The sequence below is a fragment of the Oncorhynchus masou genome, unplaced genomic scaffold, assembly GCF_036934945.1.
Source record: "Oncorhynchus masou masou isolate Uvic2021 unplaced genomic scaffold, UVic_Omas_1.1 unplaced_scaffold_536, whole genome shotgun sequence".
Lineage (NCBI taxonomy): Eukaryota > Metazoa > Chordata > Actinopteri > Salmoniformes > Salmonidae > Oncorhynchus > Oncorhynchus masou.
The window spans coordinates 502,603-514,723 of NW_027011770.1; the positions used below are offsets into that span (position 1 = coordinate 502,603).

General features: G+C 48.6%; 1 protein-coding gene across 1 annotated transcript in view; it reads right to left on the bottom strand.

The window, feature by feature from the left end:
• Nucleotides 1-10,281: 10,281 nt before the first annotated feature.
• The window catches only part of LOC135535954 (sodium/hydrogen exchanger 5-like), a gene marked incomplete at its 5' end in the record, with an annotated part of 45,156 nt that continues 43,316 nt past the window's right edge, over nucleotides 10,282-12,121 (bottom strand). The window contains 2 exons of the mRNA XM_064962358.1: nucleotides 10,282-11,782; nucleotides 11,896-12,027. Coding sequence (XP_064818430.1) covers nucleotides 11,196-11,782; nucleotides 11,896-12,027 — 719 coding nt within the window. The remainder of the gene's footprint in view (nucleotides 11,783-11,895; nucleotides 12,028-12,121) is intronic.

Consider the following 12,121-nt stretch of genomic DNA (forward strand, 5'->3'; position numbering starts at 1 on the left):
AAAACATAATTCAATGTCCCTTTTGCACGACAGTAAATAGTCTATTAACTTGTGGACTAGTGAAATACCTGTTTAAAAACGGGGAAGGGTTGTGTTGTGTGTTCAAGATGCACCACTTCACTTTAAATACATCACTCATTGGTTAAAGCCACACCCAGGCACACCTACCAAACGGAGCAAACATATCTCCTCCGTTCAAGAAAGTACATGAACGTTTCGGGAAAATGTGTGGTTCGGTACAAAGCGTTCCCGCAACGTAGCAAACGTTCAAACAAAACTGAACACACCCCTCTCTTAGGTCACATTAATGTTCTATTAAACAAATGGGAGGGTCTAATCATAAATGCTAATTAGTTTAAAAACAGGTGTCTATTTCACAAGATACCGCTGGCTAAATCTGACATTAAAATGCCTATTTACTCTGTTCCATCTGACTGCGCAATCCACAGCCCAGCGATTTATAAACTTGATCTCCACTTTAAAAAGCACCTAGACATTATCTCACATTTCTTTTAGAATAACATTTAGTTTTCAACAGAGGAGATTTGTATAAACCTTGCTGTCTGAACGACTGGGTCGCGTCCATAGATACAGAACAAAAAGACTGGACGACTTGGTCGCATCTCTGGCAACAAGCCGACAGAACAAACGACCAACCGGCTTGGGTAGTAACCCTAGATTTGTTTCGGGACTACATCTTGTGGAAGGATTAAAGAGCATGAATAAATTAATTAATTAATAAACGTTTAATGAAAATCGAAGCCGGTGTTTGGGGGATGTATTGGCATGGTTTGCCAGCCCGATACAAACAACACCTGTGCCAATATATCCTCCTAAACACCAGCTTCTCTGGGCACACGATCGCTTAAATAATGCCCCAAAAGGCTCTTGTCAAATACCTTGCTAGTTCCTTTCTCCATCCTCTCTCTGCGAGGCCCCACTAACAGAGAAGTACATGTTTCAGCAATAAACTGTAACTTAGCTTTCACCTCAACAAAATGTTTTAATGACGATAGAATCCAAAATGAGTTGGGGGCTAACATTAGCTAGGTAGAAACATAAACACTGTATGGGGTCATGTTTAGCTGACCATTAGCTAACTAACATTGCCTGACTCCAGCTTGAGTCTGTGTAACTTATTGGTTTGGAGTCGAACCATTACTCCCAATGTTGTGTCCCAAAGCAAACTGTCCCCAATACCTTCCTAGCATGAGGCTGGCTAGCAAGCTAACTAAACAGCTAACTTTAACTAGCTAGATATTCTGAAAGTTAAATTAGGATCGTTGTCAGGGGCAAAGTTGGTTATAGTGTCCAAATATTGGGAATAAAAACTCTCAAAAGAACCTTTAACAAAACCCTAAAAGTTACACTGCACAATTACTAACATGATTTGACCTTTTAACTGGCTACAAATCTAACTTTACAAACTTACCAGTGAATCTCCAACATCTGTCCACAGAGTTGCTATGTAGCTAGTGGCTGGTTTCCACTAGATAACACAGACACAAAGTCGATAAATCACAAAGAAAAATGGGATGAAAACAAACAAAAAATATATTTTTGGTCTTAATTTAGGGTTAGGCATAAAGTTAGCATTGTGGTTAAAATTAGTGGTAAAGTTAGGTTAAAAATCCGATTTTAAGAAGATAATATGCAGAAATGGGCGGGGTTTATGACTTTGTGACTGTGTTAACTAGTGACGACCCGTAGCTTGTGGAGTGATGCAAGCGTGTGATTGGTTACTGATTAGACATGCGATTGAGTCTACACGGTTTTAATTGGACTAGACACATGTGAATGACTCAGTGCAAGCGTGGTCTCTAGATCAGGTTGGACAAACTGTAGCTAGGTCAAATACATGTCCCCCCGACCGTTCTGTTGGACATACTGTAGCTAGGTCAAATACATGTCCCCCCGACCGTTCTGTTGGACATACTGTAGCTAGGTCAAATACATGTCCCCCCGACCGTTCTGTTGGACATACGTGTCCCCCCGACCGTTCTGTTGGACATACTGTAGCTAGGTCAAATACATGTCCCCCCGACCGTTCTGTTGGACATACTGTAGCTAGGTCAAATACATGTCCCCCCGACCGTTCTGTTGGACATACTGTAGCTAGGTCAAATACATGTCCCCCCGACCGTTCTGTTGGACATACGTGTCCCCCCGACCGTTCTGTTGGACATACTGTAGCTAGGTCAAATACATGTCCCCCGACCGTTCTGTTGGACATACTGTAGCTAGGTCAAATACATGTCCCCCCGACCGTTCTGTTGGACATACTGTAGCTAGGTCAAATACATGTCCCCCCGACCCTTCTGTTGGACATACTGTAGCTAGGTGACATACATGTCCCCCCGACCGTTCTGTTGGACATACTGTTGCTAGGTGACATACATGTCCCCCCGACCCTTCTGTTGGACATACTGTTGCTAGGTGACATACATGTCCCCCCGACCCTTCTGTTGGACATACTGTTGCTAGGTGACATACATGTCCCCCTGACCCTTCTGTTGGACATACTGTAGCTAGGTCAAATACATGTCCCCCCGACCCTTCTGTTAGACATACTGTTGCTAGGTGACATACGTCCCCCCGACCCTTCTGTTGGACATACTGTTGCTAGGTGACATACATGTCCCCTGACCGTTCTGTTGGACATACTGTTGCTAGGTGACATACCTCCCCCCGACCCTTCTGTTGGACATACTGTTGCTAGGTGACATACATGTCCCCCCGACCCTTCTGTTAGACATACTGTTGCTAGGTGACATACATGTCCCCCCCGACCGTTTTGTTGGACTGAATATGACAGAGTGAAATTCATTATGAAAATACTTAGTGTGTTCTCTCCAGTGACCTGTACCCCAAATGGCACCCTCTTCCCTGACTTGCTATATTGTATTTACTTTGCCACCATGGCCTTTTTTTGCCTTTACCTCCCTTATCTCACCTCATTTGCTCACATCGTATATAGACTTGTTTATACTGTAGTATTGACTGTATGTTTGTTTTACTCCATGTGTAAATCTGTGTCGTTGATTTTTGTCGCACTGCTTTGCTTTACCTTGGTCAGGGTCGCAGTTGTAAATGAGAACTTGTTCTCAACTGGTCTACCTGGTTAAATAAAGGTGATCTGGTCTACCTGGTTAAATAAAGGTGATCTGGTCTACCTGGTTAAATAAAGGTGATCTGGTCTACCTGGTTAAATAAAGGTGATCTGGTCTACCTGGTTAAATAAAGGTGAAATAAAATAAATGTAAAAAAAAATTTAAACTTTAAAAACTTTAAACCAGAGCCCAATGGCACCCTATTCCCTATATAGTGCACTACTTTAAACCAGAGCCCTAAGGCCTATGGCACCCTATTCCCTATATAGTGGCACCCTATTCCCTACATAGTGCACAACTTTAAACCAGAGCCCTATGGCACCCTATTCCCTATATAGAGCACTACTTTAGACCAGAGCCCTATGGCACCCTATTCCCTATATAGTGCACAACTTTAAACCGGAGCCCTAAGGCACCCTATTCCCTATATAGTGCACAACTTTAATCCAGAGCCCTATGGCACCCTATTCCCTATATAGTGCACTACTTTAAACCAGAGCCTCTGGATGTGCCAGATACCCGCCTTTGAAGGGCAGGACGCGCCCCACTTCAGAGGTGACGGGGGGGAAGCCAAACTTATTGTTAATGACTTCTGTTTGTGTATTGACAGAGCTGATATTTATTTATGTATCCTTTATTTAACTAGGCAAGTCAGTTAAAGAACACATTATTGTTTTCAATGACAGTGTAGGAACAGTGGGTTAACTGCCTTGTTAGAGATATAGAAATAAAGCACGTGACCAACAGGTATTCATTCAGAAAAAACACACTTTATAATTTATTCACTTTGTTTCTGGGCAAGAGCCAAAGTTAACATTTTGGCACAGATATGTTTAATTTAATACAACAACCCGTCGAATCTCAGGTAAAAACAAAATAATCGTTTCAAAGCAAAAAATAGTCCTAAAAAAAGGAAAGGACTTCAGAACATGTCCCATGTCCCATGTTGTGATAGTTGGAGATTGGAACGGTTTACGTGACAGAGAGCATAATAACTGAAACAACAACGTTGACAAGCAGCTCAAGCAGCTCAAATAAAACAATGTTCATGGTACCACACTAGTCAAGGGTTATGAGGCAAGCAGCTGGTGCCACACTAGGGTTATGAGGCAAGCAGCTGGTACCACACTAGGGTTATGAGGCAAGCAGCTGGTGCCACACTAGGGTTATGAGGCAAGCAGCTGGTACCACACTAGGGTTATGAGGCAAGCAGCTGGTACCACATTAGGGTTATGAGGCAAGCAGTTGGTACCACACTAGTCAAGGGTTATGAGGCAAGCAGTTGGTACCACACTAGGGTTATGAGGCAAGCAGCTGGTACCACACTAGGGTTATGAATCAAAGCAGCTGGTGCCACACTAGTCAAGGGTTATGAGGCAAGCAGCTGGTGCCACACTAGTCAAGGGTTATGAGGCAAGCAGCTGGTACCACACTAGGGTTATGAGGCAAGCAGTTGGTACCACACTAGGGTTATGAGGCAAGCAGCTGGTGCCACACTAGTCAAGGGTTATGAGGCAAGCAGTTGGTACCACACAAGGGTTATGAGGCAAGCAGCTGGTACCACACAAGGGTTATGAGGCAAGCAGCTGGTACCACATTAGGGTTATGAGGCAAGCAGCTGGTACCACACTCGTCAAGGGTTATGAGGCAAGCAGCTGGTGCCACACTCGTCAAGGGTTTAATCCCTAATTGCACCCTTTTCCCTTAAAGTCATATACAGGCCTATGGTGGGCCCTGGTCCAGAACAGGGAATAGGGAGGGCCCTGGTCCAGAACAGGGAATAGGGAGGGCCCTGGTCCAGAACAGAGAATAGGGAGGGCCCTGGTCCAGAACAGGGAATAGGGAGGGCCCTGGTCCAGAACAGAGAATAGGGAGTGCCCTGGTCCAGAACAGGGAATAGGGAGGGCCCTGGTCCAGAACAGAGAATAGGGAGTGCCCTGTTCCAGAACAGAGAATAGGGAGTGCCCTGGTCCAGAACAGAGAATAGGGAGTGCCCTGGTCCAGAACAGAGAATAGGGAGTGCCCTGGTCCAGAACAGAGAATAGTGAGTGCCCTGGTCCAGAACAGGGAATAGGGAGTGCCCTGGTCCAGAACAGAGACTAGGGAGTGCCCTGGTCCAGAACAGAGAATAGGGAGTGCCCTGGTCCAGAACAGAGAATAGGGAGTGCCCTGGTCCAGAACAGGGAATAGGGAGTGCCCTGGTCCAGAACAGGGAATAGGGAGGGCCCTGGTCCAGAACAGAGAATAGGGAGGGCCCTGGTCCAGAACAGGGAATAGGGATGGCCCTGGTCCAGAACAGGGAATAGGGAGGGCCCTGGTCCAGAACAGGGAATAGGGATGGCCCTGGTCCAGAACAGGGAATAGGGAGTGCCCTGGTCCAGAACAGGGAATAGGGAGGGCCCTGGTCCAGAACAGAGAACAGGGAGGGCCCTGGTCCAGAACAGGGAATAGGGAGGGCCCTGGTCCAGAACAGAGAATAGGGAGGGCCCTGGTCCAGAACAGGGAATAGGGAGTGCCCTGGTCCAGAACAGGGAATAGGGAGGGCCCTGGTCCAGAACAGAGAACAGGGAGGGCCCTGGTCCAGAACAGGGAATAGGGAGGGCCCTGGTCCAGAACAGAGAATAAGGAGTGCCCTGGTCCAGAACAGGGAATAGGGAGGGCCCTGGTCCAGAACAGGGAATAGGGAGGGCCCTGGTCCAGAACAGAGAATAGGGAGTGCCCTGGTCCAGAACAGAGAATAGGGAGGGCCCTGGTCCAGAACAGGGAATAGGGAGTGCCCTGGTCCAGAACAGGGAATAGGGAGTGCCCTGGTCCAGAACAGAGAATAGGGAGTGCCCTGGTCCAGAACAATGCACTATAAAGGGAATAGAGTGCCATTTGGGACAAAACCCCGATAATTTCTTCTTACAAGGCACAACATCCCTCATGTTAAACACATCACCTTTGCTGATTGGAGAGTTTGTGGCTGTTAACATTACAATAAACAACTGAAAGATGGTGTCGGAGAGAGATATTTACAGGAGGTTATATCGCTATGGGCCTCTGGGTTGTTCTCTCTGAGGACAGTATGGAGGGAAGAACTATACGTATTTATTTGTTAGGAAAAACTGATTGTTTACGTCGCCACATTATAGACCCAGTATCAATGAGCTCGGGCTTTAAATTAAGATTTCAGGTGAATCTTTGGCAGAAAAAAAAACAAAACAAAAAACATCATGTACCAATCCATTATACATTGAACTATTTTATCATTAAAACAACTCCTTTACATAAATACAGAATATAACAATAATCTCATCTGAATGTATTATGAAGATCGGTGTGTGTTAAGGTATTGGACAAGGTAAAACACAGGGGAGGGGTAATGTTGTGTCTCTACCGGGATAACAAGTCGATCAGATAGGAGACGAGGTGGTATTCTCACAGAACATCATACTGGTTTCTATATCAGACTAGATACTACACTTTATGTGTGTGTGTGTGTGTGTTGGTGTGTGTGTTGGTGTGTGTGTGTGTGTGTGTGTGTGTGTGTGTGTGTGTGTGTGTGTGTGTGTGTGTGTGTGTGTGTGTGTGTGTGTGTGTGCGTGCGTGCGTGCGTGCGTGCGTGCGTGCGTGCGTGCGTGGTGTGTGTGTCCGTATGTGTGTCACCTTTGACAACTGTCCACCCGCTTCACACAACAAAAGAAAGCAGATTGAACCCTAAATCATCACGTCCCCGTCTGACGTAACAGTTACAGTGGAACACAGACTGAGGCAATGGATGACGTCATCACATCAACAAGGAAATGGTGACTTTAACTCTTCTACAAACTTTGGTCATTTTTAAATAAAACAATTCATCTGTAGCTCGGCAAAGTTTTTTTTTTCATTTTCTTTATTTTTATTTTTTTTACAAAGAAAATGTCTTCTGTAGTTTTTATATAAGAGAAGCATTGATAAATACATGTTTAAAAACCAAGGCTATGCGTGTTTAGTCTTAACATAGGGCTGCATTGGGTTGACACAGGACATAAAGGACAGGCAGAGAGAGGTGTGTTTAAAGTCACGAAGGGGGCGATTCTTAGGGGTTTCCCAAATCACATTCCCTATTGCCAATATAGTGCACTACTTTTGACCAGAGCCCTATAGTAGTGCACTACTTTTGACCAGAGCCCTATAGTAGTGCACTACTTTTGACCAGAGCCCTATAGTAGTGCACTACTTTTGACCAGAGCCCTATAGTAGTGCACTACTTTTGACCAGAGCCCTTTAGTAGTGCACTACTTTTGACCAGAGCCCCATGGGCCCTATAGTAGTGCACTACTTTTGACCAGAGCCCCATAGGTCCTATAGTAGTGCACTACTTTTGACCAGAGCCCCATAGGCCCTATAGTAGTGCACTACTTTTAACCAGAGCCCCATAGGCCCTATAGTAGTGCACTACTTTTGACCAGAGCTCCATAGGCCCTATAGTAGTGCACTACTTTTGACCAGAGCCCCATAGGCCCTATAGTAGTGCACTATGTAGGGGTTAGGGGTGCCAAATAGGAGGCAGGCTATGATTGACGTGCTCTGACTGTACATGATGAGAGACACAGAGAAAGTCCTCCCAGATCACTACTGAGGAGATGAGAGGACTATACAATACTGTGTGTCCCCCTGGGCTTCCTGACTTCCAGGTTCATCACTACTGAGGAGATGAGAGGAATATTCAATACTGTGTGTCCCCCTGGGCTTCCTGACTTCCAGGTTCATCACTACTGAGGGGATGAGAGGAATATTCAATACTGTGTGTCCCCCTGGGCTTCCTGACTTCCAGGTTCATCACTACTGAGGAGATGAGAGGAATATTCAATACTGAGAGGATGAGAGGAATATTCAATACTGTGTGTCCCCCTGGGCTTCCTGACTTCCAGGTTCATCACTACTGAGGAGATGAGAGGAATATTCAATACTGTGTGTCCCCCTGGGCTTCCTGACTTCCAGGTTCATCACTACTGAGAGGATGAGAGGAATATTCATAGCCAGGCCTGAAGACAAACAGATCTGGGACCAGGCGATGGTCATCAGGCAACGATGCTGGCTCTGGGCTGGGGTTTGGGAAATGTATGAAATTAAAGACTTTCCTGGTAATCTCATGGCCTGGTCTCATATCTGCTTGTGCTGTCATGGCAACTCCTATGGTTGTTGTTATTGCTGTTTGGCCTGACCATGACCTGACCATGACCATAGGAGTTGGGGAACAGAGCACAAACCAATCAGGAACCCGGATCTGGTCATCAATCAACAACACTCTCTCTGGGCTGGTGTTTAGGAAGTTTATAAAGTTGGTGCTTTCAGCCCTGTCTTCTCCCCTCTTTGATCTCTCTCTCTACCTCCCCCTCTCTCTCTCTACCTCTCTCTACCTCTCTCTACCTCTCTCTACCTCTCTCTACCTCTCTCTACCTCCCCCTCTCTCTTTCTACCTCTCTCTACCTCTCTCTACCTGCCTCTACCTGCCTCTCTCTCTCTCTCTCTCTCTCTCTCTCTCTCCCTCTCCCTCCCTCCCCCTCCCTCCCCCTCCCTCCCTCCCTCCCTCCACCTCCCTCTCTCTCTCTCTCTACCTCCCTCCCTCTCTCTCTCTCTCTCTCCCTCCCCCTCTCTCTCTACCTCCCTCTCCTCTCCTCTCCCCTCCCCCTCTCTCTCTACCTCCCTCTCCTCTCCCCTCCCCCCTATCTCTCTCCCGAGTGGCAGCAGCAGTCTAGGGCACTGCAGTGCTACAACCAGCAGTGGCCAGGAGTCCCATAGGACGGCGCACAATTGGCCCAGCATCGTCCGGGTTACGGGAGGGTTTGGCCGGTGGGGCTTTACTTGGCTCATCGCACTCTAGCGACTCCTTGTGGTGGGCCGGGTGCCTGCAGGCTGACTCCGGTCGTCAGTTAAACTGTGTTTCCTCTGACACATTGGTGCGGCTGTCTTCACGGTTAAGCTGGAATTATGTGCGTAACCTTTATTTAACTAGGCAAATCAGTTAAGTACAAATTCTTATATACAAAGACGCCTCTAGCACTGAAATGCAGGGCCTTAGACCGCTGCGATACAGCCTGGAATCGAACCAGTGTCTGTAGTGATGCCTCTAGCACTGAGATGCAGTGTCATAGACCGCTGCGATACAGCCTGGATTGGAACCAGGGTCTGTAGTACCTTAGACCGCTGCGATACAGCCTGGAATCGAGCCAGTGTCTGTAGTGACGCCTCTAGCACTGAGATGCAGTGTCATAGACCGCTGCGATACAGCATGGAATGGAACCAGGGTCTGTAGTACCTCAGACCGCTGCGATACAGCCTGGAATGGAACAAGGGTCTGTAGTACCTTAGACCGCTGCGATACAGCCTGGAATGGAACAAGGGTCTGTAGTACCTCAGACCGCTGCGATACAGCCTGGAATGGAACCAGGGTCTGTAGTACCTCAGACCGCTGCGATACAGCCTGGAATGGAACAAGGGTCTGTAGTACCTCAGACCGCTGCGATACAGCCTGGAATGGAACAAGGGTCTGTAGTACCTCAGACCGCTGCGATACAGCCTGGAATGGAACAAGGGTCTGTAGTACCTTAGACTGCTGCGATACAGCCTGGAATGGAACCAGGTTCTGTAGTACCTCAGACCGCTGCGATACAGCCTGGAATGGAACAAGGGTCTGTAGTACCTTAGACTGCTGCGATACAGCCTGGAATGGAACCAGGGTCTGTAGTACCTCAGACCGCTGCGATACAGCCTGGAATGGAACCAGGGTCTGTAGTACCTCAGACCGCTGCGATACAGCCTGGAATGGAACCAGGGTCTGTAGTACCACTGCGCCGCTCGGGAAAAAGAACGCGGTTTGGCCGGTCATGTTTCGGAGGACGCATGACTCCGCCTTCGCCTCTCCCGAGAACGTTGGGAAGTTGCAGCGATGAGACAAGATCATAACTAGGGAGAAAAAGGGGGCTAAAAAAAGTATATATATATATTATATTATATTAGTGAAGCCGTTAGGCAGGACAAATGTTTTCTCTCTCTCTTTCCTTGTGGATCGGGAGGAGAGGAGAGGAGAGGGGAGAGGAGAGGGGAGGGGAGAGGAGGGGAGAGGAGAGGAGAGGAGGAGAGGAGAGGAGAGGGAGAGGGGAGAGGAGAGGAGAGGAGAGGAGAGGAGAGGGAGAGGAGAGGAGAGGAGAGGAGAGGAGAGGAGAGGAGAGGAGAGGAGAGGAGAGGAGAGGAGAGGAGGAGAGTACTGGGGGTTGAATGGAGCGTTTGATGTTAGATGGACACACCCCATAAGGCCTGGGCAATGTGGCAGTCCGGCTATAGACAGATATATTTCCCAAATCGGCTTACATCTTGACATTGACTTATATTCAAGTGTATGAAACAGACAGGGCAGAACCTCGACCCCTGCAGGGAGCTGGGGGGGGGTAGAACCAATCAGGGACCAGGATCTGGTCATCAATCAACAACACTCTTTCTGGAAACTGGTATTGTTTTACCACATGGACGGACGGCCCCAACCCTGGACCACAATGCACTGTGTCTGTCTATCTGTGACTGTACCAGCTGCCACATCAAATCAAAACTCTCAGCCTTCGTCCCAAATGGCACCCTATTCCCTATTGGGGGCCCTGGTCAAAAGTAGTGCACTATATAGGGAATAGGGTGCTATTTTGGGATGCTCATTATACTTCCTCAATATCATCATCGCTGTATTAGTCCAACATCCTGTGTGTGTGTGTGTGTGTGTGTGTGTGTGTGTGTGTGTGTGTGTGTGTGTGTGTGTGTGTGTGTGTGTGTGCGTGCGTGCGTGTGTGTGTGTATGTGTGTGTGTGTGTGAAGGAGATGAAGACTCGTCGTCTGGAAGGAGAAGTAGCAGAGCTGAGGGGGTTGGACGGCCTGAGCTGGTGTGTGTGTGTGGTTGGGTGACTGTTCTGCTGTTGAGTGTGTGAGGCAGTGAGGGACGTGATTGCCCATAGAAGCTGATTTGAAATCAGTCTTGTGTCGTTCTCCCTGGTAGGTATTGGTTAGGGACTTGGTTGAGTAAGCTGATCCTAGATCTGGGTCGACGGGGCAACACCAGAGATGTGGTTGGAGCCATTAAAGCTGAGTGGGCCCTCTGCTGCGCGCCAGCGGCTCACTGCCAGGAGGGGGCGCTGTGACCAGGCTCCTCAGGTACACACAGGGGTTCCTCCTCCGCCCTAGACCCTGGGCCAGGGGGGGAGGGGGCGGGGGGCCAGGGGGCCTCACAGAGGATGACATGAGGGGCTGAAGCTCCTGCTCAGACGAGGGTCCCTCTTCCTCCTCCTTCTCCTCTCCTCCTGGAGGGAACTCAAACCGAGCGATGCCCTGAGCCACTATTGACCCAGCCCCTCTGGATCCAAAACCAGAGCCACTAACTCCACTACCAGAGTAGGAGACAGGACGCTGCCCTCCCAGCCTGGAGAGGGCGCTGACGCGGGGGTGTAAGGGCTCTACGGGGCCCGGCGGAGAGGACAGGCTCTCTAAGGAGGAGATGCTCTGGTTCCACGCCTGCTGCAGGTCTATGGGGATGATTTTAGTAGCCTCCATGGAAACGCACACCGGCAGGGTTCCGATGCCACCCTTCCAGGGCAGGTTCCTCTCACTGCAGGTGGGGGAGGGCGGGGCCACGGAGGGGCTCTGACACACCTCCAGACCAGCCGGGACTGAGACAGGACACAGGTCAGACAGAGGAGAATACAGTCAGGATTCTGTATTAGTATTTAGACAGGGACACCAGGCCTTTTTCTGAGGTTTCTAGTCTCTCATGTGTCCTTACCAGATTTGGGTCGTTCTTTGGGCGTGTCTGGAACCTTTCGAGCCACAAAGGTGATGCCAACGTCCTCCTCCTTCTCTGGCTCCATGTGTTCTCCCTTCTCATCCTCAGACTCCACCGGCACCACCACAGGATCTGAGGGGGCATCACAGACACGTGAACACTACAGGACCCACAATGCACCACCACAGGATCTGAGGGGGCATCACAGACACGTGAACACTACAGG